Below are 27852 nucleotides of genomic sequence, written 5' to 3' on the forward strand. Positions count from 1 at the left end.
AGAGGATGAACGCCAGCCCAGTCATTCCTCTTAAAAATGGCGTCTTGTGAACAAAATGAGGGGAGTATGTGGAGTGTGAGGCGGCAGCAGCAGCAGCGGTGGATCAGGGAGGACCGCGTCACTTACTGACGCTGCGGGGGAACGCGGAGCATCTGTTGTACGGCCCCGCAGCTTCACGCACGAGACAATAGACATTGAAATATATGGGGAGCGGAGAGGAGGGAGGAGGTGCTCCTGGCTGCTGTGACCCCCTCCCCTCCTCCTCCTCCTCCTCCTCTCCTCCCTCCTTTCCTCCCAGTCTACAGGCTCGTCAGGCGCAGAAATAAACAGAAGCGAGCGCAGAGAAGAGAAGACGTTCCTCCCTCCCCTCCCCCTCCTCGCTATCTGTCCATCTTCATCCAGCCCTTTCTTTCATGGAGAGGAATTATCCCGCTGCAGGGTTCGGAGACCTGGGGGCTGGGACGGGATGGACGTACGACAGATCGGCCAAAGCAAGGTAAGGCTCGGCGTGCGGAGCTCTAACAATGCCTGCGAGCCGCCTGTGCGTCCAGTCGGACTGCATGGGGCTGCACGGCTGCACGGCCACCGGGCTCAGGTACAGCCAGCCGTATTGTCATCCAGGGGGGGAGGGAGGGGGGGCTGTCTCCTAAATGCACGGAATGCGATGGAAGGTGAAGAGTGATACGGAGACAGAGGAGGGGGGATGGGTTAGTGGAAGCATAGTGTTATTAAAGATATGAAAGATCACATGTATGATGCAGCTCTGCATTGTCTCTGCAGCTTTGTCTGCTCCGGACTCCGCTCATCATGACAGCAGCTGATTGGTGCTCTGCTAATTGGCTCGAGCCTCAAATCAAAGTGAAGCAAGCAGCTGCTGTCAGCGGAGGAACCAGCCCCGCAGCAAACTGTACAACATGTATTTAATATGTGATGAAGCAGGTGAGGTGAGCAGGTTATTCTGCAGTTCATGTTAAAACATTCATTGTAACGCTCCCGTCTCTCCTCACAGCAGCATTCATGTTTTCACAGAGCTGTAATAACGCTACAGCTGATGACATCCTGCCGTATTATTAGTAAACATTACTTTACAATCATGTCACGTGACTGCCAGCTAATTAAAGTGTGTAACTTTATCATCCCCCGCTGTGTTAACAGTTGCTAACGTTAGCTCTCAGTCCGGTCAGCTACAGGAGTATTTACCTGACACAGTGTCAGTGTGTGTCAGTGAACGCATCATGTGCAGCTGCAGCCTCTGTGCTCCATCAAACTACCGTTAGCATGTCTGTCAGACTAGCGTTAGCAAAAAGGCTAATTATTCGCTAGCACAGATAGCGTCCTACTGTGTTAGATGCTAACACACTCCAAACGTGTGTGTGTGTGTGTGTGTGTGTGTGTGTGTGTGTTTCTCTCTCTCTGTGTGTGTGTCCGAGCTGTGTGTGTTCACATACAACACACCAACATGTCTGTGCTGTGTGCTGGAATGAAACGCGGCCTCAGACATCAGGCTAAAGCTAGCTAGCTCCTGTTAGCTTTGCTTCACGTTAGCGGTCGCCTTGACAACCACATCAGTCTTCCGCCAGACTCCACAGAGCTCGTGCACAGATACTCAGGGAGGAAGGAGTCAGACATGTTGGAGAACACAGGAGACGGTGGAATTAAAAGAAACAAAACAGGATGAATCGATCTCCATATGCTAACTGAGCTTTAGCTTTAACACAACACATGTTAACATGTTCAGGAGGCTAACCATCTGAATCCACTGAAACACGTAGATTCATGAGCAAATAAGAAATTATGATAATTAACTAAATGTGAGCAGCAGCAAAAAACGAGACAATCTATTAACCTGCTTTTTCTTATATCACATTTCTACAAAGCTTTCGTCTGACCAACCAGCAGCAAATACAAACAATAACATTATAATATCCATAATAATGATCATCATAATTAGACCCTTACAAGAAATACAGCTCAAGTGCTTTACAGCATGGACAGAATATAAAGCATGACAACGACAAGAAGCAGTCGAGCCAAAAAGAGAACAGAAAGAAATAAAACAGATAAATGACTGCTGTAGCACTTTGTTCATCTTTACTGGGAGATAAATACAGATTTATTGGTTAATTGGTTATCAAGTGTTACAAGCAAATTGTGGTTCAGAAACAATGGTCGGTGTAGGGGTAAAGTTATCTCTCTATGGTTAAAGAATGAACTGAAGCATTTAAAGCTTCTTTTATTTCTTATTTGTTGTTTGGGAGAGCAAAGGCTGTGTTTGTAACACCATAGCGTTTGTTTTTTTAAGTTTTATACAAGAAATGTATTGTTCAGAAATAAAACGAGTAACATAAAGTTTTAGCGCTTCATTGTTCAAAAGGCATATCTTTATTGGTTGAGGATTAAGTAGATTAAAGTGTTTTTGATCGGAGAAACATCCTGATGAAACCATCTGAAGCCAGTGATGTGTAAAGAACTGGTCCTTTCAAATGAACAGCGCCTTCACGTAATTAGCACAGGCTCACCTGTTAAAGTGGCTCACATTTCATTCACCTATTAGTCAGGTCAAGAATCTCAGGTCTGTGACCATTCTCTGGCTAAGATGTTTTAATGATTGATTTGACATCTATGGACCTTTTATAAAAAATTTAGTCCCCAAGTCCCTTGCAAAAATCCAAGGAATTTTTGCTAGAGGGCCAGATCCAAGATGGCCGCTGGCGCCATTTGGAAAAAAATAAGTTTTGAACCAAAGCAACTAGAATCATGTTTGAAGACACTTTTTCATATAAGTTCACCGAGAGGATTCCAATCCTGACATTAGTTTGACATTGTGACACCATTTTAACCCAGAAATGCAAGATGGCGTCACCCAGTTCAGTGAAAACTGTGTTTTTGAACAGAAAAACATATTTTTCATTAAAAATTGTCCCTTAAAGACACCTTCTTAAGTATATTATACTTTTTAAACTATATTTGATCATTTATTCTAGTAGATCATGATGTTATTCTGGGGGCTGTTGTTGTGATTACTGTCCCCTCACGAAAGTAGCTGTTACTCTTGACACTCTTAAGTAAAATTAAGTATCAACATTTTTATGTTATTTCATCACTATATATTTCCTTTTATTTTAACATTCCTACCTAGTTAGGCACATTTTTTAAACTGAATCACATTATGTTTGTAAGTAAAGGCTAATAAAATCTGCTAGCTTGAAAATGTGCCAGTTGCTAACTTTAGTCACAGACACACACGTACATTCACGCAGCATTAATAGTCTGTACATATATATATATATATATATATATTTTAAATAACTACACACACAAAGGTCCATAGATGTCAAATCAATCATCAAAACATCTTAGCCAGAGAATGGTCACAGAATTGAGATTCTTGATCTAACCATATAGTTGAGAGTAACTGAGATAGTTGCATGTTTTTATATCGCCCAATTTAAGTTGTCTCTATTGCATTGCATTGTGGAATACTATTTACACACTGCTTTAGAGTACCAAATATTACCTGATGGACCAGCTTCTGTTGGCTGGTGGAGAACACATCACTAACTCTGCACTGATGGGATTTTACCGGGACGTCGCCGCAGACATCAGTGAGCCTTTGTTCACCCATTCATTGATTACTGACATTTAATTTAATATAATTTATTACACCGAAAAAATGACTTTAAACATGTTTGAAGGATTCTGATTACAGTTATGATTTGAGATGACCTGCTGCCTGCTTATACTGTACATTACAAGGAAGTAATGGAACCTGCCAGCCAATCAAATTCAATGATTATCAGTCAGTATCTATATTATTAAGTATATATAAGTGTGTAAGTATTAAGCTGCTGTTTGCTTCATTCCTTTCACAGAAACAGATTTCTGATGTGGTTCTATGTTTTCAATCCGAACAGCTTGGTGCTGTGCTGGTTAGAAAATGCCGCCTTGATGCATTGATGTCATATTTAGTTTGTCCTGTCGTCCTTTTACTAAAGCTCTTCTGTCAATTCTTAGAAGACATCCATCGGGCCTCGTATGGAAAACTCCCTGTAACAATCACACTGTCAGACAGATATTTTGACAGAAGGAAACACATTCTTGTTTAACATATTTGGAGAGTGTGATCCTCGGCCAACAAGCCCTGAAAACAGTTAGTGTTAGGAGGAATCAGAGGAGAATGCACACACTGAAGTGTCACACAAGTGTCCTACACACTAAGAAGTTCCTATTTGACAGATCAAAATAGAGATACAATCAAAATTTAAAAAAGTTAAAATGTTTTTGTCTATTAGTGATCATGTTTCCACTCACTCCACAGTATATTGTGGAGTCCCTCAGGGGTCGATACTGGGGGCCATTTCTCTATAGGCTCCCACTTGGCCACATTATACAAAGACTTATTTCATTTCACTGTTACGCTGCTACACTGATGACTCACTGCTATATCGCTCAGTAAAACCTAGCACCCCGCCAAACCTCTCTTATTGTTTTACAAATATTAAAATATTGATATCTGCAAATTTTCTTCAACTCTGACAAAGACAAGATTCTTGTTATTGTTCTATTTAAGTTGCACTCTGTCCAGTCCTCTCTTCGTCCCCTATCACTTAATGTAAAATAATATTGTGTAATGTAAAGACACATGGAGGCTTCATCAGTACTTTGATTATGGATGGACAGTTTAATGTGAAACCTCTAACACGCTAAATGTACCTCCTAGCTGTCCCATGTGACCTTCAGACTGTTGTTGTGCTTACAGAAGTCTAACCTTGTAAATGTCCTAAATTTCCCTTGGGATCAATAAAGTATCTATCTATCTATCTATCTATCTATCTGTTTATCTGTTTATCTATGTGTTCCTCAGCCTGGTGTATGGAACCTCCAGGTCAGCCCATCCAGACTCAGAGCTGCTCCACCGCCAGGCCTATGGCACCCCTCACCCCCTGCAAGGCTATGCAACCAACCACCACCCAGGAAGCTCCAGACAGGGCGGGGCCTGGGGCGCTGCTGGACGCACGCTTGGTAGGGAATACCTGGACGATATATCTGTGCTATTGTAGAAATTTCTCTGTGCTCATTTCTTTTTGGTTACACTGTTCAATAGATGGTTTATTTAAGCGTTCAACTGGTGATGATGTGTTCTGTGATGTGATTTGTATGAATTCAATGAGGTTTGTGTTTTCTTGCCAGGCCTGTCTGGACTGTTTGATGCCGGCCTCCACCATGCAAGCCCCGCGGGTCCTGACCCCTCCGTCATGAATCTGATTTCAGCCCTTGAGTCCAGAGGTCCACAGCCGCCACCCTCTGCCTCCTCCCTCCTCTCTCAATTTCGCACTCCCTCTTGGCAGACTGGTGAGTGTCAGCCTGTTAGCCTGTCAGCAGTGCTACTCATGAAAAAAACTACCTTGTATAAATACTTTTATTAAATAAACAATAATTTGCATTGATTTAATTTGCAAAAGTGTCCATAAAGTGAAAAGTTTGTAGTCAACATGTTAATTTGTTACATTGAATAGTAACTCGCATTGACCAACACTCTCCATGTAATGTTGTGTCCTGTAGCAATGCATACGCCGGGCCCAGCAGAGCTCTTTATTTCAGGAGCACTTCCGGGTTCCAGCTCCTTCCCTTCCTCCTCAGCCCTTTCTGCATACCAGCATCCTGGCTCCTTCTCTGGACGATCTTTCACTCCCTCACTATCGCTGCAGGACACGCCTACATTTAGCCCCACCTCCAATGGTTTACTCTCCCCCCATGATCCCCTGCTGCACATCAAAACACCTTCCCAGTCCAGCTTGGGCTTTGACCGCTTGCTGTCCTCCCAGAGTTCTGCCTACCGAGGCTCCCAGGAGCCCCCTGCCCCAACCCAGGCCCCTTCCACCTCCTCCAGTTGCCACCTGCCCCCTCCCCAGTACAGTCTGTTATCATCCCAACTTCACAACCAGTCCCAGCTCTATAATGCTTCAATGTTCTCTTCTACACCAGCCCTGACCCCCACGGCCCCCCCTTCAAGCCAGCTTCCTCCAGAGAGGGCAGTTTCCAGACAGGACAGTGTGATAAAACATTATCAACGAACATCCCCAGCTCAGTCCACAACACTTCCTTTACAGCAATATGTCAGCTGTGGTGGGTCGTCAGGCTACCAGCAGATAGGCAGCCACCACAGACATCCTGGATTGTCCTGCAGTCCCCTTGGGGACCAGAGCCCATCCTCTGACCCTAAGCCCTCACCACGGTTGGAGCCCAAGGCCTATCGACCTATCATCCAAACCCCCTACACGTCCTCCTCATCCAGCTCCACAGCCCCCTCCTCATCTGGCACAAAGGGATCTAAGTGTTCCAGTTCCAGCAGTGGCTACTCCTCTTCTGGCTCTGCGTCATCCTCTTCCCGTACCCCACACACTCCACCATCAGCCTCCTCAGTCTCCTCTTCATCCTCTTCTAGCTCCAAGACAAGTGCAGGCTCCTTGTCTGCTTCCTCTCGCCAGCAGCCTCCACCTCAATCAGCACCGGCATGTGCACCTCTTCAAGTGGTGTCATCCACCCTTGCTCAACAGCCAGCTCCTGAACAATGCCTCTCCTCCTATGGCTCTCCGACTGTGGCCAAATCTAGCCTACCAGACCAGACCCCTCCCCAGCAACATGCCCAGTCCTGTTCGCCAAACCAGCCTCCACTTGCACACATGGCCCAGACTTATGGAGGCTTTAACTCACCTCATGCCCAGGACCTTAGCGCTGGAGCAGGGGGCACTGGAGGGAAGAACTATACTGGAATAGGCTCAGGGGGGCGCTCGTTTTCTGCAGAGATAGTCTTTGGGGACTCAAGCTATGGCTCAACTTCCCTTAGAAGAGCAGGCAGTCCTTCCTTAGATTATGTGAGTGCAGGAGGATCAACAGGAAGTGGACCCATATCAGGACTTGGAAGTGGAGTTGGATCTGCAGGATCAGGAAGTGGGGCTGCAAGTGGTGGAACTGGAGGCAGCAGCTCTTACCACCTGCCTGAGACTAGTCCCTCACCCTCCCTAAGTTCTACTATCAGTCACCCTGGATTGCACTCTCCTGCTTCTGCTCGCCCTACACAGCCCCCCGGAGGCTCAGGGGCTAGCAAATACTTGTCATCCATTCTCTCTCCTGCTTTTATGTCCTCACCACAAGCTTTCCCCGATACAAGGCAAACACAGAGCCAGCCCTACCACTCAACACCGCCTAAATCAAAAACAGACACCAACATGCTCGGACTTGAGCGATCCCAGGATGCAGAAGAAGATGATGACGATTTCCTCATCCACCACTTACTACATGCACAGAGCTCAGCTCCCCATCCATCCCAGCATCATCCACCTCCTCAGCAATTGCCCCAACCACTCCCACAGGCTAGGGATAGGGAATGCAAGGGGGTGACCTATGACATTAACAAGATCTCAGAAGAGCGCTACAACCTTCAGAGTGTAATTCGTACCAATATCGCCAACAATAGTTCTGGTCCTGGGACTGCAATCGGTGATGAAGGAGGTGGGTTAAACAGTCAGTTGGAAATATCACCAAAGAAACATCAGCAGAAGTCTGAGATAACCATATCAAAGCCCACTGCTGAAGGTGTAGGAGGGGTCACTGACTCTTTTTCCCACTCCCATCAACAACAGCATGACTCCCTGGGCTCTGTGGTCCATTATGGAAGAGGGGACCCCTACACGCAGCACCCACACTCTCAACATTCCCATCACACATCGCATTTGTCCTCACACTCTCAGCAACACTCCCAGCACTCCCAAATCTCCCAGCACTCTCAGCACACTCAACACACGCAGCACTCTCAACATTCTCAGCATAGCCATCCCCATTCGCACTCACACAACCATCCTCACATGGACCTGAAGAAGACTTCAGATGCAAACGACAACACCTACTTGTGTAACACACCAGATGTGCAGCAGGCTCGACAAGGCCAGGTCCCCCTTTCTCTGATGGATTCACCACCAGACCCTACCCAGCAAGTTCACATGCTCCAGTCTGTGCTTTCCCATACCACCCGCACCAAGATGGACCCCCAGCTACCCCCTCCCCAACAACTGCAGCAGCAACAGCAGCTTCCTTTGCGTCAGCAGGCCATGATGGGTTCAGCTGGAGGACCAGGGCCTGCTGGGTTGGAATCCATCCCACAGAGCCAGTCCGCACAGTTACAACTCCAGCTCCAGACCCAGGCACTTGATACCCAATACAGTATTGGAACCCCGCAAAGAGACCAAACCCAAGCCAGTCAGAACTCAGTGTCTCCGCTAGACATGCTAGAGCAATCTCTTTCCCGGGCAAACAGCAGAGACAGTGCAGGAACTCTGGACAGGACTTCGGTTGGTGTTTCTGTTACAGGAGGGGAGGGTGGTGGTGGAGACAGACATAGACAGCAGCACAGACTTACACCTCACCACCATCCCCAACAAACAGCCTCAGATCTCCATGACTTCCTCTCTGAACCAGATTTGGGCTTGTCCAACCCCTCACACCTGCACCACCTTAACCAGCCTCAGGCCCATGCCCACCCCCATGCCCACCACCAACAGCAAGCACCCCCTCACCATCAACTGTCACACTCTCAGTTAGCCCACCCCCACCCCCACCGAATGGCAGCAAATATGGGAACTCCTCAACAACAGCAACAAAGAGAGCCTGAAACCCAGTTGTCTCACTCCCAGTTAGACCTCAAACAGCACCAGTTTGATACAGGGAGCCCAGTGGGTAAAGTTGGACAGAACCAGGCTCAGCAGCAGCAGCGGTTTGCTCCTTTATCATCCATCTGCTTTCCAGACTCACTCTTACATGATGAAGAACGCTCTTTCTTTCCTGAGATGGAGGACATGTTTTGTGCGGCTGATTACAAGTCGAGCTGTGCCGGGGACACTGGAGCAGGACAGGCTGCTCAGGAAAACCTGCCCCAGGGTCATGGGCAGGGGCAAGAGGCTATGGATGTCTTAAAAAGAGGAGGTGCTGGAGAGGGCTATGATATGATTGGTCATCACAGTGATCAAGGCTACGGACAGTACTGCCACACCCTTCCAGGAACAGGAAATAGTAATCTGCATTTAGATCTTGACTCTATGAAGACCCATGAGCTTCCCTCCACTGTGAACACTGACCAGCTTGGCCTCATCCAATCCCAAACCCCCAGTATGGGTTTGACCTCAGCAGGTCAAGGGGACGGCTCAGTCAACAAGATGATGGGACCTGTGGGAGTTGGTGGGACTTCAAGCACTGCTGGTCTGACCTCACCGATATTCTGTTCCTCGCGACCCAAGAAACTACTAAAGACCAGCTCGTTTCACTTGCTCAAACAGAGGCGGGAGCCACAACCTCAAACAAAGAAAAACTATGCGCAGGAGTACGAATTTGAGGACGATGAAGACAAAGCTGATGTTCCAGCTGATATTCGCCTCAACAGCCGACGCCTTCCTGACCTGCTCCCAGACTTGGTGTCTAGTTGTCGGAAGGTTGGTGGGGCATTGAGCGTAAGTGGGCTCAGTCCACTGATGGGTGAGATGGACTTCTGCCACCCCTCCAGCTACTCTTCACTTCCACAACATCCTCCCCTTGATGGCCCTAAGAAAAGAGGCAGGAAACCAACTAAACCAAAACGTGAAGGCCCTCCTCGCCCACGAGGTAGACCACGCATCCGTCCCCTTCCAGAGCCACCTTACAGCAGGGGCCTGATGGGATCAGTATCTGGAGAGAGTAGGAGGGGTCGTGGGCGGGGTCGAGGGCGGGGAAGGAAAGACGAAGGGCTTGTGGAAATGCATCAAGATATGAATAAAGCACAAAGCCTCCCATATCATCATCCACAGCAGCATCAACAGCAACAGTTCAGCCAACAGCACCTCCAACAGCATCCACAGCAACATCACAGACCACAGGGAGACCACCACCAAGCACCACAACAACAGCATCACCTGCATCATCAGCAGCATCATGTCCCCTGTTCTCAGCACCAACCGCACCATCAACAGCAGCAGCATCAACAACATCCTCAACAAGAACGACTGCAACCATCCCAGCAGCAACAGGAGCCAATCAGACCTATCAAGGTAAGAGTCACAGAGTCAGTCTAACCCGTAAATTCCACAGGATCTGTCTCCGGCGCGTTCCGTGTGCGCCGCGACCTCCGGAGTTGATCACACCCATTCAAGTCAATGCTGGTGATTCCCAGAGGCGTCTCTCCGCTCTGCTCCGCTAAAGATACGTGCCGAGCCTATTTTTGACAGAGGCTGCTTCAAGTACGCATCAAGCTGAACAGAGCAGATCGTTCCAAACAGGAAGTCAGACAGAAAACGGCATAGAGCATCCGGTCATTTCAAAATAAAACACCAAGTACAGAGTCCTGTTTTTTTTCAGACCCAACCCACTGAAATCTTGAAAAAAGAACACTTTTATTTAAGTAGTGTACTAACCCATGGTAGAAGTACAGAAATCACGGAATGCGCTGCTTGGGCTAGCACTGCGCTGCGCTGCAGACCAGACACACTTCCTGTGGGCGAGAGCTCGCACTGTCTGATGGACCAGAGCTGCGGCGCAGACGGAACGCGCCGGACACGGACCCTGTGGGATCGAGGGGTTAGTTTTAATTACGTAAAAATGCTCCTAATTTGGAAACCTGCATGTTCTAAGAATATAAGTTTTCTCATAACAAATTCCCTCGCTTTGGAGAAATGAACAAAGACATGACTAAATCGTTCACAATATGTAAGTCGTTTATCTTTATTGCTTAGAATTTAACTTCTTCAAATGTTACGTTTTAGCCTGTAAACATGAACGTTCATTTGAATTCTAGCAAAAGTTCAATTCTAAGCTATAAAGATAAACCAAAGACTTTAAAACATGTCGCTGTCCTCTGGGTTAAACCAAATTAAACAGAGAAATTGATTTCAGTATTTGAAAGATGTATGCCAACATGAATGTCCAAGAAAAGTGATCTACAGTCCGTGGTATTGCTGTTGGTCTTGTCTCGTCTTATATTACTTTAATGTTGCATGCATTATCATAGACCCAAATGTGTCAGAATTCTATACAGTATATGTTTGAATGTGTAATAACTCCTGCTGCTAATGCTCAGGAGTCTGCCCACGCTTCGTCTTGATGTTTGTGGCCACAATGCGAGATACGTTTCTGTGCCAGCTCTGGCATGACCACAAATTAGATCAGTCTAAGAGCAAAACTGAAGTAAATAGTCCTGTAAAACATCTCTGTGCAACCAGCCCGGAACAATGATCATCTGTGACTTTGGGATTCAAGTAACTTTATGAATGTCTTTATCCATCCACCGTTTCTGTCCGTCAGATCAAACTGCCCGTTCCTGCCATGCTTCCATCAGAGTCCTTGTTGAGGACAGACTCTCTGTCCAGCACAGATCCAGTTCTCTCTGATGGATCAGTCGGCTCAGCACCGTCTCTGGGCCTGAGTCCTGGACCCAGCAACACCATGGACATCAGCAGAACTGATCCGAACCAGAGTGAAGACAAGATGATGAAGCATCAGCAGAAAGCTGGAGAGGTAAGAGGTTTAATGTTTCGTCATACGGGCGAGCGAGGATGTCCTACAGCTGAGTGTTGTCATGTTGCTATTCAGCTCTGACTGCTCATTAGCTGCTCAGACCCTTTATGAGGTTTCTTTCTGACAAATGCTGAACTTGTCAAACTTATTTTCAGTGTGAATTTATTTGTAATCGTTTCAAAGGACGGTGAGCACCCTCTGTGAATTATTTACAGATTTCACCCTGCAGATGAATGGACTGGCACTGTGGGATGTGTGACCAAAGCTGAGAGTTTTCTCATCTTCACAGTCACATTATACACAACAGCCTGAGGGGGAGTTGCTTTTTACAGGGGGAGGGCAAAATGACAAAAGTCTGGCAGATAATTAAATGAAATTCAAGAGATGGTAATGTACGTTGTGTTAGGATGCATGTGACCGCTGGTTTATGTTTGAGCATGCACACTATATAAAGGCAGATGTGCGGTTTCATGAAATGATAATGCAGATTGGTTTATACCTATGTTACCAGAAATCAAGTTTTTAATCAAGGAGCCTGCTTACAGGTAGCTGTGTTGACATGTAGAGCGTGACCACAGAAAGAACTTCATTAATCAGCTCACCTTTCCAAATCAGTTCAGTCAGGTGTCCTCTCACGGTGCAGCACATCGTCCTCAACATTAACCAGGGACTGATGTTGAAGTGCTGACTCAGCTGTAAGGATGTTGGATGGTGTTCACATCTGTGCGACTCAGCCTTTTATATAACTGAGTCCCACAATTCAGAACAATGCAGCAGGACAATCACCTTTAAGACAGCGCCGCCAAAGGGACCAAGGAATATTTGGCCAAGTCCGTCATGAGGGCTGATTGGACCAGGCAGAGCATCACCGAGATCTCTGCAAGTGTCTGCCGAGCTCTGTGGGTGTAAAGGATGTGCAAATAAAGATTAAATATAATCATTCTGACCAAGTATATGTTTAAATGTGGGAGACTGTTTTAGTTATTCTGAGCGTCAGTGTTTAATATTAAAGAGGATGGACAACAAGATATTAATATAAGATGACAGGAGATGCATATATTTCCTCTCTTATACTGCATTTATAATTTAGATGAATAAATGTGTTCCTGGTTTTATGTTCGACTGCCGTCTGTGAACATTACGAAGGATCAAACAGTGTAATTCATGTAAAAAGTGATGAACTTGATACCTGACTGTCTCTGAAGAGTTTGACTTTACTGAACAGATTTTCTCGGATGTTCTCACAGATGTCATGGAGGAAAGAAATGGACGACTCTCTGAATCCCGACGCCTGGGCTGCTGTGCAGAAACTCTCCAGTTCAGTAAGTTGTTACAAAAATGAGCAAAGCCAGGAGCTTCATATATAATTCATCTCTCATCCATTCAAACTGCAGTCTGTGGTGGAGAGAGCAACACATCCTCCACCTTCTTCACACCTCAGCCGCCTATACGCACTCCTGCCAGTACCTGTGTGAATGGCAGTGATTCACCTGGTATTTGTTCAAAGTTAATGTGAAATGTCAAATATAAAGTGAATTATTCGTCTCCGTTCAAACACAAACACAAAATGTTCATTTCCACTCGTGTTTCTGTGATGTGAGGTTTGGAGAAAGGAGGTTATAGTTGACTGACAGCCAGCTCTTTCTGACTGACAAAAGAGAGAGGAGAGAGATGGCTGTTACCAGGGCAGCTGTTGCCACGGTTACTACATTCTCTAGCGCAGGATCAGTGCTGCCACCTGGTGTCTGCTCAGTTGTATCACCTGTAACTCAGAGTCCAGGGCCTGATGTCCACTCTCATTCCTCCTCACAGATGAAAGTGATCATCGTTTCGTTTCCTTCCTGTTTAAGTGTTTTCATGTATACATGTATGATCCAGTGGGACACGGCTCAGGTACAAACAGACAGTACAGTGGACACCAAGACAGCATCATAAAACACCCATCATTGATGAGGAAACTTGTAACTGTTTAAATCTGATTGATCTTCTGACTGTTTTCACAACTGATCGATTTCTCTAAAAGGTCAGAAAGTGGTGAAAAAGCACGTTTTCCCACAGATCAAATTAATGTCTTCAAATGAGAACTGCTGTCTGAAAGGACGTTTAAGAAGCAGGTACCTGCAAACAAAACAAACAACAGCAGCTGCAACATGACTGAAACGATCAATTATCTGAACAGTTGGTGATTAATTTTCTTTAGATCGATTTATCGCCGCAGCTCTGGTGATCCCGCTCTGCTCTCTTTCAGGCTGATGACAAGACTTTCGACTTCAAACCCGGCTTCATGGCCTCTTTTCTGGACTTCCTGAAGACTGGAAAGAAACAGTCCGGCCTCGAGCTGGGACCTGAAGGAGGTCCTGAGGAGGAGGCCCTGAACCCCTGCTCCTCCCTGAAGAGCTCCTCCCTCAGGCCCTTATCCCCCCACCCTCCTCCCCTCTCACCCACGCCTCCACAGCAGCCTCCAGGATCCTTCAGCGAAGGGGGGCAGGGCGAGGGGGCGGGGCTGGCCCTCAGTAGCTGCCCGAGTCCCTGCAAGCCTCTGGACGAGGAGCTGAAGAGGAACCTGGAGACGCTGCCCTCCTTCTCCTCTGATGAGGAAGACTCGGTCAGTAAGAACCAGGACCTGCAGAAGAGCATCTCCTCCGCCATCTCTGCCCTCTACGACACCCCGCACTCACTGGCTGCTGCGATGGCGTCTGCCATGGTCAAAACCCCGCCTACTCCGTCTCCACCTACCCCACAGGAACCGCTGCTTAGCCCCCCCCTCCCTGCCCTGCCCCCCCTTATCCCCAGCATGGAGGACGGAAAACAGGAGGCGCTGACATACAATCAGCATCACTCACAGGACAAGGAGGAGCAAAAAGGGTCTTCTTCACAGCAGGAGAGAGAGGAAGAGGAGGAAAGGGAGGGGCAGCAAGGAGGAGAAGAGGAGGAGATGGAGGAGGAGGATGAAGGAGGAGGGGAGACAGCAGATCATAAGAAAAATGTGAGAGATGAACAGAGAGAGATGAATCTGCAGCAGCAAACCCTGGAAGAGCAGGAGCAGGAGGAGCAGGGGGAGGAGGAGGAGGAGGAGGAGGAGGAGGAAAGGTCGTCAGAACCACAGATTCTGGAGGCTCCCAAAGTTCAAGGTAATGCACCTGTTTGTTTTCTCCTGTCTGTCACTGGAACAAATGCACATAGATTCATTTCTATGCAAAGCTCTGATACAAGTGTATTCATCAGCGATTGTGACAGCAGATCAGATCATCAGATCTTTGATTCTTTTGAGAGTAGCTCCGTAAACAGACGACATGGACTTGACTTTAGGAACAGTAACTAAAATAATTTCCAGGTCCACTTACAAGCCTTTGGCAGAGCTCTGTTTTACATCTCATCGTTTTCATCAAGAAAAGGACTCAGTCACCTGTTCACCTGTCATAACGTGACCTAACTTTGGAACTTGTATTCAACTTGTGAATGTAATGTGGCTCTATATGGGGAGATGGTTACCTCTGCTTCTCTTTGCCCTCTGACTCCTGGTCATTGACCTCCAGCACACTTCTCACTCCTCTGTAAGCTTCTTACTCACACTCCAAAGACCAGCTGAACACAAGTTCACATAGGAGCTGCCGCAAATTTCAAGAAGGACTTTAGTTTCCGTCTTTGGCCTCTGAACCAAACTTTGACAAGTGAGAAAGAAATGATAGGACAATGAAAAGCTAGTGAGAGCACCTTGATATGTTATTATTTCATGAATGGGATGTAGATGAGTCAGAATCAGCTTTATTGTATTGTATTACATACAAGGAATCTTTTCTTTGCTCTCGATGTACAGACACAAACTGAACTTAGAAAGTCGGACAGTTTAGTCACACAGACAGACACCAAGAACTAAATCTAAAACTACTATATACACACCTGTGGATACAAATATATTTTACAAATTATTAATATATATATAAATATATATACATTATTTAAAGGAAGTACAACAACAATTATAGACAGGAGACAACAGTGCAATGGTTGTGATGGTTGTTATGTAGCAGAGGTCGATGGTTGTAGTATTTACAGTATTAACAGAGAATGTGCATTGACCTTCGATGTAGTGATGAAATATACATCAGAGGGTGAATTAAGCAATAACAATAATTAGTAAATAATAACGCACATGTACAGCTGATTAGGTTATTACACATGTGTTGTCCCTGACACTCTGGCTGAGTGAGCTGTTCATCACAGTGACAGCCTGGGGAACAAACTGATCCTGTGTCTGGTTGTTTTGGCGTACAGCGCTGTGTAACGCCTGCCGGAGGGGAGGAGTTCAAACAGTGTGTGACCGGGGTGTGAGGGGTCTGCAGTGATGTTACCTGCCCGTTTCCTGAACCTGGACCGGTATAAGTCCTGGATGGAGGCCAGGTCTGTTCTGATAATCCTCTCTGCAGACCTTATTGTCTGCTGCAGTCTGTTCCTGTCCGGTTTGGTGGCAGATCCAAACAGAACAGTGATGGACATGCAGAGAACAGACTGGATGATGGTGGTGTAGAACATGATCAGCAGCTCCTGAGGCGGGTTGAACTTCCTGATCTGACACAGGAAGTACATCCTCTGCTGGGCCTTTTTCCTGACAGTGTCTGTGTGGGAGGTCCACTTCAGGTCCTTGGAGATAGTGGCTCCCAGGAACCTGAAGGTGTCCACATTAGACACGGTGCTGTTGAGGATTTTGAGGAGGAGAGTGTAGGGGGGCTCAAAGTCCACTGTCGTCTCCACAGTCTTGAGCGGGTTGAGCTCCAGGTGGTTCTGACCGCACCAGAGGACCAGCTGATCCACCTCCCGTCTGTAAGCAGACTCATCACCGTCCCGGATGAGGCCGATGACCGTCCTGTCACCTGCAAAGTTCAGGAGTTTACCAGAGGTGCTGGCACAGTGAGCTGGGTGAGTTTGTGGTGGAGGATTACAAGGATGATGGTGTTGACGCCGAGCTAAAGTCCACAAACAGGATCCTTGTGTAGGTCCCTGGGGAGTCGAGGTGATGCAGGATGTAGTGCAGTCCCATGTTAACCACATCATCCACAAACCTGTTTGCCCGTGTCTGTGTGCGACTCAGGAGACATCTTATGGTAGCTTTAGATGAGGGTTTCTGCACATGGATTCTCACTTGGAATCCAAGTACGCCATGTGCAAAGGCTCCATTGGGGAAGCTGCTGCTTGGAGCTGTGGCCAGGGGCCATCTGTGCCTCTGGTGACAGGAACCTAAAACCTGCTGGTAAAAGGAGGAAACTGTCAGGCTCAAAAGGGGGCCTTTTAGGATTGGTTAGCCCAGGGTTCTAGAAGCAGCAGGCAGGAACTGGGTAGCCAGCTGGGCTGTGGCTGTTCACGGAACCACAAAACCCAGGTGTAGGAGGAACTTTCGGCAAACTAAGGAGAAGGACTTTTAGATGGCCTTGAGGAAGTTCTGGTGTATTGTAAGATGATTCAGGATGAGAAAGCAGAACTTGGCGCAGGCTGTCTTCAGGAGGGTAGAAGAACTGCAGTTCTGGACTGGGGATATCGTTAAGCAGTGCAAAGAACCATTAGAGGAACTCCTGAATCCAACTGACACATGACCTGATCAAAAACAAGGAATGAGGATCACGAGAAGCCTTATCTATATCCTTGGCATTGGTCACTGAGATAGTTAGGAGGCTCCTCAGTGGCAGGCTGAAGATGTGGATAAGTTTTGCCCAGAGATGCTGAAGGCTCTGGACATTGTTGGGCTGACATGCCTTGTCATATGGAGATCTGGGACAGTGCAGTACAATGCGATGGCAGACCTGTTCTGTTCGGGGAACTCAGAATGCATCTCTGCTTTTTGCACATGATGTAGTTTTGTTTGCTTCATCCAGCATGCACTGGTGTGCACCTCCAAGTCTGTGGCCATGATTCTCTGCCAGAAAATGATGAATTGATCCTTCCAGGTGGGGAGTGAGTCTCTGCCTCAATAAGGAGTTCAAGTATCTCAGGTACTTGTTCACGGTGAGGGTAAAACAGAAGGGTTGTAGTGTCAGCAGTACTGCGGGTGTTGTACCGGACTGACATGGTGCCAAGTTTACCAGTCGATCTACATTCCAACCCTCTCCTGTGAGATCACATCACCTGAAACTAGTTTCAGCTTTAGATATAGGGAAAGGAGTCAGCCGAGGTGGTTCTGGAATCTGATCAGGATCTGACTGGGCACCATTCTTTGGAGGTTTTCCCAGCAGAGGACACCCCGAGCTAGAGCTTGCTGGAGGGGCTGTATATTCCGTCATTCCTAGGATTGGCCCTGGACCTCCCAGGAGGACCTGGAAAATGCAGCTGGGAAGAGGGACTTCTGGGCTTACTTGCTTAGCCGGCTGCCAACGTAACCCAACCCTTGATTGCTGAAAAAGATGAAAGGATGGATGGATGGTCCTGCACTAGGTGGTGATGAATGGATGACAATCATGAGCATGTAACTCCTCCCTTAACAAGAAAGCTCCTGGCCAACAGGTGAAAGGAAGCAGCTGGAGACACCGTTTGTTTTGTTCTGCCATTGCAACTTCAGAAGAAAAGAGTAAATGGATCAAGTATCAGTCTTTTCTTTGAGTCATCACGTCCTGTTTAATGCAGAATCAACAAACCAAGTAATTAAAACACAATGTCAAAGTGATTTCATTTGTCCCTGTTTTTCAGATTCCCCACCAGGACCTGTGTCTGCTCCTGCTCCTGCACCTCCATCTCCATCTCAAACCATCTCCCCCTCACCTCCCACCTACTCCTCACCCTCTCCCCTCCCTCCCATGTGTCACTCCATACCCTCCCCCCTGCCGATCCAGCAGGAAGAGGAGGACTTGAATCCAACGTATCCTCCTTCTGAGCAGCAGCAGCAGCAGACCTCCTACCAACCAGCTCCAACTGCAGGCACCTCTCCTCCCCCCTCCACCTCCCCTCCGGCCACCCTGTCCTCACCCCTTTCCAACCTTCCCATGGCCCAGTCCATCCCCCCTCCATCCACCACGCCGCCCCCTTCATCCTCTGATCAGGACCAGGAACCCGAAGCCGGGCAGCTTTCCCCTTCCTCACCCTCGGCATCATCACCCTCTTCATCGTCCTCTCCGCCGCCCTCACCTCCAACCCCGGAGGAGACCCCGGCATCCCAGCGTCTCACCTCCCTTCACCTGGCGAAGAAGCAGGCTGACGCTGCTATTGCTGGGGAGAGTGAGGAGGAGGACAGTGAGAGTGGAGGCGAGGGGATCTTCCGTGAACGGGACGAGTTTGTCGTTCGGACTGAGGACATTGGGACTCTGAAGGTGAGTCCCAGGAAGTGTGTATGTGTGTTGAATAAATACCTTACTTTAATGATACTTACTGTGTTTGTTTTTGCCAACAGATGGCTTTGCAGACAGGCCGGGAGCCCCCACCCATCTGGAGGGTGCAGAAGGCCTTGCTCCAAAAGTTCAGCCCAGAGATCAAAGATGGTCAGAGGCAGTTCTGTGCAACCAGTAATGTGAGTTTACCTGCAGACATACATTCAACTGAGGAATCCAACAAGTTCACTCCATACAGAATCACATGGGTTAAACTCTCTATGGGTTCAAATTAGAGATCTACATTGATACAATATGATGAACCCACACCCTAATGGACCTGCGAAGTGTGTTCCGAGATCAGGTTCAGGTTCAGGTACAGGTTACTTTATTGATACCCAAGGGTAAACTAGTTTTGCAGTCGAGAGTCGAAACATCCAACACAGTTAAAAGACATAAAACAAGAAACATAAACAAGAAACAAGAGCGCTGCAATCCATGAAATACAAGCATGGAGTAAAAGCAAATAATTAAGATAATTAAAAAACGCCACAAGTAAAAATTCCTACCAGACATAGGTTAAAGGAATAAAAACAGTTCAATAAAATAGAATAAAACAATGAGATGAGAATCAATCAATACATACAAAGTAAGATATAAGATACCTGCTCCAAAGTGACTCGTGCAGTTCTGTGCAAAGGTTCTGCAGCTTGTTTACCAGTGTGATAGCAGCTGGAACAAAGCTGTTTTTGAATTTCATTCTACAGCGTGGGACTAAGAACCTCCGACCCGAGGAAAGAAGCTGGAACTCACTGTGCAAAGGATGCGAACTGTCATTTAAAATGGTCGTGGCTATCCGCTGTAACTGCTTGTTATACAGGAAAGAGGGGTTCAGCTGGGACTCGCCGGTCAGCTTACTAGATCTGATTGAACCAAATATTTTTTAGAAATATGTACCTACACCTTTCTTGCGCAGGATATTACAGTCCTGACCCAATGCAAGGCCGAGAGGAGAAAGTTTTCTCGGGTCCCGGGGTTCTAGGACCCGGGTACACCCACTAAGACCTCCAGCTCATATTCCCGAAAGTATCTTGATTGTCGATTGTAGAATTCATCTTAGGGAGCTTCTAAAGCTGAATGAGGGGTCTCTCCCACTATGATGACGATGTTTCGAACGTGTCCATTTAAAGCTTCACGGTAGTGTTTAAGGTATCCAATCTGATTGATTGTCACTGTTATCCTGTGTAATATAATTGCATTTAATTTGTCCCAAAGACTCAAACTTCATGTTTACTCCTGATGTCTCCTTTTAGTATCTGGGTTACTTTGGTGATGCAAAAATGCGTTACCAGCGCCTGTATGTCAAGTTCTTGGAGAACGTCAACAAAAAGGATTATGTGAGAGTTTGTTCTCGAAAGCCTTGGCACAGGGCCGGTCTGACTCTGAGGTACGTTTGATTTCTGATGTTTCTGTCACTTTAAGGCCAAAAAGAGGAACTCATATTAAATACGTCAACGAGTGACTTTTGATTCATTTGAAGAACATGGCAGCTTCATTCACTCTTCTTCTTCTTCTTCTTTTGTAGGCGACAGTCTCTGCCCAAACAGCTGCCCGCCGTCCACAATCAGACCCCCCCTCGAGTGGAGAGAGACGACAGAGACAAGGAGAGGCAGAAAGAGAGGGAGCTGAAGGAGCAGAGGGAGAGAGAGAAAGAACAAAGAGAGAAGGAGCACCGGGAGAAAGTAGAGAAGGAGAACAAGGAGAGAGAGAGGAAAGAGAAAGAAGACATGGAGCAGAGAGAGAGGGAGAGGAGAGAGATAGAGCAGGCAGAGAGGGAGAAAGAAGACAGAGAGCAAAAAGAGAGGGAGTATAGAGAAAAGGAGAAAGAACTGGAAAGGGAGAGAGAGATGGAGAGAAGGGTGAAGGAACAAAAGGAGAAGGAGAGAAGGGAGGCAAAGGAGAGGGAGCAACGAGAGAGTGAGCAAAAAGAGAAGGATAGAAGGAACAGGGAGCAGAAAGAAAAACAAGAGAGGGAACGGAAGGAAAAGGAAAGACAGGAGAGAGAACAAAAACAGAAGGAGAGACAGGAGAGGGAGCAGAAACAGAGGGAGAGGGAGCAACGCGAGAGGGAGAAACAGGAGAGAGAGCAGAAAGATAAAGAAAGAAAGGAGAGGGAGCAAACTGAAAGGGAGAGGCAGGAGAGAGAGCAAAGAGAGAGGGAGAAACAAGAGAGGGAGAGAAGAGAGAAAGAGAGAGAAAAAAGAGAGAGGGAGCGGAGAGAGAAGGAGAAACAGGAGAGGGAGCGGAGAGAGAAGGAGAAACAGGAGAGGGAGTGGAGAGAGAAGGAGCAAGAGCAGAAAGAACGAAAGGAGAGGGAGAGAGAGAGGGAGAGGAGGGAGGCACGAGAGAGGAGAGACGTAGCGATGGAGTTTACGAGGTTGAAGGACGAGAAGAGAGGAGGAGAGAAGAAGATGGAGCATCAGTCCAGAGCTAAGACGTCAAAGGACAAGGCCGAGCCTCCTCCAAAGAAGAGGAAGAAGTGGCTGAAGGAGGTGCCGTCCTCCTCCTCTGAGTCTGACTCCTCCCCCCCCAGTGAAGACGAAGGTCAGCTCCTCTGTCTGTGTGAGTGTGTGTTACGAGCATGTGAGTAAATGTCGTTCAAGCATTGAGTGCATTTCTCTGTGTGTTTCAGGGCCTGTGCGGGGGGGCGTGAACAGCCGAGCCATGAGGGAGATGTTCAGGAGCTACGTGGAGATGTTGGTCAGCACAGCGCTCGACCCCGACATGATCCAGGCCCTGCAGGACACAGACGGTAAGAGCACAGAGACAGGTTTCAATCTGTTTCCAGAAAAGTAAAACAAACTTGTCAAAGTGTCAAAAGCTGCAGTTCCTCTCTTGTCCACTTGAGGCTGTCTCCAGAAGTGAGTCAGTCCCCATAGAGCCCCCACGAGCAGTGTGAGGACTCGCATCTGTTTTCATGCATTTAAAATGAAAATGAACACGTCCCACAGTCGTCACGCACACGCCACGCTTCCAGTGTTGCCCTCAAAAGCGCACATTGATGTGATGCGTCAGCCACATACTAGGTTTTCACCGAGTCTTGTTTATATATGTTTTATTTTGTATTATGCTGCTTGTGTGCGTGAAGTTGAGCTGAGTTACGAATTTCATTCCTGGGAATGATGTTTAATTGTTACGGCGAACATGACAATAAAGAAACTTGAATCTAGAATCCTGAAACAGTTTGGGTCTCTGTAGATCATTTCTCTCTTCATGACAACTGTTCGGGGAGATAACAGCCTCATGGCAGCCGGTAGTCTAATAAAAGCCGTCTCTCTATAAATAGACGGGGGCGTGGTCAGCACGAACAAATGAAGGCCGGCCCCAAACACAGGCAGGGAAAAAAAGTAGAATCAAATCATTTATAAATGTATTTTTGAATTATTTATGAATTATGCATTTTATTTTCAATTATGAGCCAATAATCATACAATCATGTTACTTTTAACAAATCAACTCTATGTTACTGTGGATTACTCATCCCACTGTTTCAGTCACTGCAGGTGCAATCTAACCGGAGCAGCAATGAACCACGTCACTGCTGTGTTAATTAACGGCTGTTACCTTTGCCCAAAAATAATGATAAATTATGATAAATAATGATTTATAAGAACTGCAATCATGCAGAGCGTCTACAGAATAAAGACACAGAGCTGAAAATGAGCTGAATATGGCTCCTTTGATGTGTGAAACAACTATCAAAATGACAATACTGTCATATTTAAAATGAGCAGGTGTCTCATGATTCCAGGCAGTGACAGTGGTAGAAATGTAAGATATACATGTAAATGAGTTCACTCTGCTGTTCGTCCTCAGATGAGTTGTATCTCCCGCCCATGAGGAAGATCGACAGCCTGCTGAGCGAGCAGAAGAAGAGGTTGTTGAGGAGAGTCAACATGAGTGCTCAGCATCAGGTAACCCTGTTCATCCTTCTTCTCTGTTCAAACCACAGTCTGTCTGTGTAAGAGTAAATACTGTGGTACAAAGGTGTTAACTTTACACCTGTGAGTTCAGACTAACCTTCAGCTGGATCTCCTGCCTCTGACCCTCTGACTCTGAGTTCTGCTCTCCTCTCTCCAGGAGGCTCTTCACATCTTCCCCAAAATGACAGCGGACCCTCTGGAGTCTGGAGCGGTCAAAGTCCACCTGGGAGGGGAAGGGTACAACCGCAAAACCCTCAACAGGGTCAAGAGGAGCATTCCTAAACAGCAGGTCAGAAACAGAACCCCTGTACTGTACACTCTGTACTGTACACTCTATCTACTGTACACACTCTCTACTGTACACTCTATCTACTGTACACTCTCTACTGTACACACTCTCTACTGTACACTCTATCTACTGTACACACTCTCTACTGTACACTCTATCTACTGTACACTCTCTACTGTACACACTCTCTACTGTACACTCTATCTACTGTACACTCTCTACTGTACACTCTATCTACTGTACACTCTCTACTGTACACACTCTCTACTGTACACTCTACTGTACACACTCTCTACTGTACACTCTCTACTGTACACTCTCTCTACTCTACACACTCTCTACTGTACACTCTATCTACTCTACACACTCTCTACTGTACACACTCTTTACTGTACACTCTCTCTACTCTACACTCTCTCTACTCTACACACTCTCTACTGTACACTCTATCTACTGTACACACTCTCTACTGTACACTCTCTACTGTACACACTCTACTGTACACTCTATCTACTGTACACTCTCTCTACTGTACACACTCTCTACTGTACACTCTCTCTACTCTACACACTCTCTACTGTACACTCTCTCTACTGTACACTCTCTCTACTCTACACACTCTCTACTGTACACTCTCTCTACTGTACACACTCTCTACTGTACACTCTCTACTGTACACACTCTCTACTGTACACTCTATCTACTGTACACTCTATCTACTGTACACACTCTCTACTGTACACTCTCTACTGTACACACTCTCTACTGTACACTCTCTACTGTACACACTCTCTACTGTACACTCTATCTACTGTACACTCTATCTACTGTACACACTCTCTACTGTACACTCTCTACTGTACACTATCTACTGTACATACTCTCTACTGTACACTCTTTCTACTGTACACTCTCTACTGTACACACTCTCTACTGTACACTCTATCTTCTGTACACACTCTCTACTGTACACTCTCTACTGTACACTCTCTCTACTGTACACTCTCTCTACTGTACACTCTATCTTCTGTACACACTCTCTACTGTACACACTCTACTGTACACTCTCTCTACTGTACACTCTCTACTGTACACTCTCTCTACTGTACTCTCTCTACTGTACACTCTATCTTCTGTACACACTCTCTACTGTACACTCTCTACTGTACACTCTCTCTACTTTACACTCTCTACTGTCCTGTTGTGGTCCTGAGGCAGGTGTTGTGGTCGTATTGGGGGGTGTTGTGGTCTTGAGGCAGGTGTTGTGGTCGTATTGGGGGGTGTTGTGGTCCTGAGGCATGTGTTGTGGTCGTATTGGGGGGTGTTGTGGTCTTGAGGCAGGTGTTGTGGTCGTATTGGGGGGTGTTGTGGTCTTGAGGCAGGTGTTGTGGTCGTATTGGGGGGTGTTGTGGTCCCGAGGCAGGTGTTGTGGTCGTATTGGGGGGTGTTGTGGTCCCGAGGCATGTGTTGTGGTCGTATTGGGGGGTGTTGTGGTCTTGAGGCAGGTGTTGTGGTCGTATTGGGGGGTGTTGTGGTCTTGAGGCAGGTGTTGTGGTCGTATTGGGGGGTGTTGTGGTCCTGAGGCAGGTGTTGTGGTCGTATTGGGGGGGTGTTGTGGTCCCGAGGCTGGTGTTGTGGTCGTATTGGGGGGTGTTGTGGTCTTGAGGCAGGTGTTGTGGTTGTATTGGGGGGTGTTGTGGTCTTGAGGCAGGTGTTGTGGTTGTATTGGGGGGTGTTGTGGTCTTGAGGCAGGTGTTGTGGTCGTATTGGGGGGTGTTATGGTCCTGAGGCTGGTGTTGTGGTCGTATTGGGGGGTGTTGTGGTCTTGAGGCAGGTGTTGTGGTTGTATTGGGGGGTGTTGTGGTCTTGAGGCAGGTGTTGTGGTCATATTGGGGGGTGTTATGGTCCTGAGGCTGGTGTTGTGGTCGTATTGGGGGGTGTTGTGGTCTTGAGGCAGGTGTTGTGGTTGTATTGGGGGGTGTTGTGGTCTTGAGGCAGGTGTTGTGGTTGTATTGGGGGGTGTTGTGGTCCTGAGGCAGGTGTTGTGGTCATATTGGGGGGTGTTGTGGTCCCGAGGCAGGTGTTGTGGTCATATTGGGGGGTGTTATGGTCCTGAGGCTGGTGTTGTGGTCGTATTGGGGGGTGTTGTGGTCTTGAGGCAGGTGTTGTGGTTGTATTGGGGGGGTGTTGTGGTCCTGAGGCAGGTGTTGTGGTCATATTGGGGGGTGTTATGGTCCTGAGGCTGGTGTTGTGGTCGTATTGGGGGGTGTTGTGGTCTTGAGGCAGGTGTTGTGGTCGTATTGGGGGGTGTTGTGGTCCCGAGGCAGGTGTTGTGGTCATATTGGGGGGTGTTATGGTCCTGAGGCTGGTGTTGTGGTCGTATTGGGGGGTGTTGTGGTCTTGAGGCAGGTGTTGTGGTTGTATTGGGGGGTGTTGTGGTCTTGAGGCAGGTGTTGTGGTTGTATTGGGGGGGTGTTGTGGTCCTGAGGCAGGTGTTGTGGTCATATTGGGGGGTGTTGTGGTCCCGAGGCAGGTGTTGTGGTCATATTGGGGGGTGTTATGGTCCTGAGGCTGGTGTTGTGGTCGTATTGGGGGGTGTTGTGGTCTTGAGGCAGGTGTTGTGGTTGTATTGGGGGGGTGTTGTGGTCCTGAGGCAGGTGTTGTGGTCATATTGGGGGGTGTTGTGGTCCTGAGGCTGGTGTTGTGGTTGTATTGGGGGGTGTTGTGGTCCCGAGGCAGGTGTTGTGGTCGTATTGGGGGGTGTTGTGGTCATATTGGGGGGTGTTATGGTCCTGAGGCTGGTGTTGTGGTCGTATTGGAAGGGTGTTGTGGTGCGCAGGCTTGTGGTTTGGTTGTAGTGGGGGGTGTTGTGGTCGTATTGGGGGGTGTTGTGGTCCCGAGGCAGGCGTTGTGGTTGTATTGAGGGGCTGCCTGAGGCTGCCCGGCCTGGGTCATGGGGTCTGGACGGAGCCTTTGGACCAGCTGGTTGAGGGTACTTCTCTCTGGCTCCAGCTCTCGGCAGCTCAGGGCTGTGTGATGCGCGCTCTCTGCCTCTCTCTGACAGTAAACATAAGTTGTGTTTCATGCAGACCTGACAGAAACGTCCTCAGTCAGCAGATTTTACAAACTGATGTTTAATTCGGACTCAGTGCTATTTTTATGTAATCATCGTTAAAGACCTGCACACAGACAGATTTACGTAGTTGGGTTTGCTTCTGTGTACTCAGAGCTTTTCAGGGTTAAACTTCTCGCCTCTTTTTCCAACAGGAGGTTTTTATTGACCCCTGATATATTCGTCTGAAATATATCTAGTAATATATATAATCATTTCTTTATTCAGGCATCACAGAATTGTTCCAGTGCTTTCTTCAACATCATCCCTCAGGAGTAGAAAATGATTCCTCGTCTGTCTTTTGTCTCTCAAACGTTTTCAGGATCTGAAGCTGTCCATAGAAAGCTGTCGGCTCTACAGCCTGTATCATTCCCTCCATCACTACAAGTATCACACCTTCCTGCACTGCAAGAAGGAGGTACGTTAATGCTGACCTGTTTTATGGCTTCATGTTTACTCCAGTATCACATCTGTGTATTTGAGTGATATAAAAGTTCTGGATGCCCTCTGCTGTTTAAAAGTGTGCATCAGTGGTTTTGAATCAGTTGTGTTTGGTGCCTCTGAAGTTGATAATTAAAGTTACCTGGTTTAATAATGACATTTCATTCAGAAGACTCTTTGAAAACCTGCTCAGTCAGCGGCTCAGAAACTCTTAAGTGGCCCACACACAAGTTAAATCAATCGGTAACAGCAGAGAGGATCCTTTACACAGATCTACATGTACATACACGATCACATTATAAATAAGATGATATTTAACTAAGTGGGTTATGAAGGTGTTAAAAGCATCATCAAAGTTCTCCTGACAAGCTGACAATGATAATTACTGTAACTCACATGAACCTGAGTCTACCTGGTGTTTGTCTGTGCAGACGGACAGCATCGAGCAGGCGGCTGAGGACCCGGGGCAGGAGGAGGTGGTGCAGCAGTGCATGGCCAACCAGGGCTGGCTGGAGAGTCTGTTCAACTCCTTCATGGAGCTGCTGAGCCTCAGTGCAAAGGCCTGAAGAGGAGCACACTCATCCAGCAGCAGGGTCAGACAGACAGAGCGAAGAGTACAGTATCACTGCTGCTCTGTGTGATTAATATAACTGAGTCCATCTTAAAGAAAGCGTCTGATCTGAACCTCAGAGATGAAGAGAAACTCTGTGACTGTGATGGAGTTTCCTCTGAAGACACGGGGAGGGGACCACAGACTGACTGTCTGTATGTAATGACTCTGCTTTGTATGATTTATATACAGGACGTTTCTAAGAGGACGTATGCTCTTATTATTTTAAAGCGGTGTTCATTCAATGGAAGCCTGCAGACTCTTCTGTCACTCACTGAGGTCAAAGTGAGACTATGTGATAGTCTCTGTGTCTGCCTCAGACTGATGGATGTGTATTTAAACTGTGTTCTTTCTGTTTGTTCTTATAAAGACGAGGATTTAAAGAAAAATACAGCTCGACGTCCTGAGAGGAGGAGTGAGCAGGCGACAGCATCCATGTCAGTGTTAATGTCTTTTTATCTGTTAGCTGTTGATGATGTTTTGATGTGTAAATATTGTACAGTTATTATTCATTCTCTAGTTCCCCGTTTCTCTTCTGTACATGAATCCTGTATTTGACATAATGAAATAAAACTGTTCAAAGGACTAATGTG

At 47.1% G+C, this 27852-nt stretch overlaps 1 protein-coding gene across 1 annotated transcript; it reads left to right on the forward strand.

Annotated features, from left to right (window-relative positions):
• Positions 1 to 67: 67 nt before the first annotated feature.
• Positions 68 to 27852, forward strand: prr12b (proline rich 12b). Its single transcript, XM_069673962.1, has 16 exons — positions 68 to 496; positions 4865 to 5022; positions 5191 to 5352; positions 5563 to 10073; positions 11323 to 11535; positions 12783 to 12857; positions 13784 to 14666; positions 18211 to 18827; positions 18908 to 19024; positions 20138 to 20271; positions 20410 to 21428; positions 21517 to 21636; positions 22701 to 22798; positions 22965 to 23096; positions 26531 to 26626; positions 27081 to 27852. The coding sequence occupies exons 1-16, from the start codon at positions 414 to 416 to the stop codon at positions 27213 to 27215; spliced, it is 8553 nt and encodes a 2850-aa protein (XP_069530063.1). The 5' UTR covers positions 68 to 413; the 3' UTR covers positions 27216 to 27852.

The sequence above is a fragment of the Semicossyphus pulcher genome, unplaced genomic scaffold, assembly GCF_022749685.1.
Source record: "Semicossyphus pulcher isolate SPU_LCO1_2020_fin unplaced genomic scaffold, fSemPul1.0.p SCAF_23, whole genome shotgun sequence".
Lineage (NCBI taxonomy): Eukaryota > Metazoa > Chordata > Actinopteri > Labriformes > Labridae > Semicossyphus > Semicossyphus pulcher.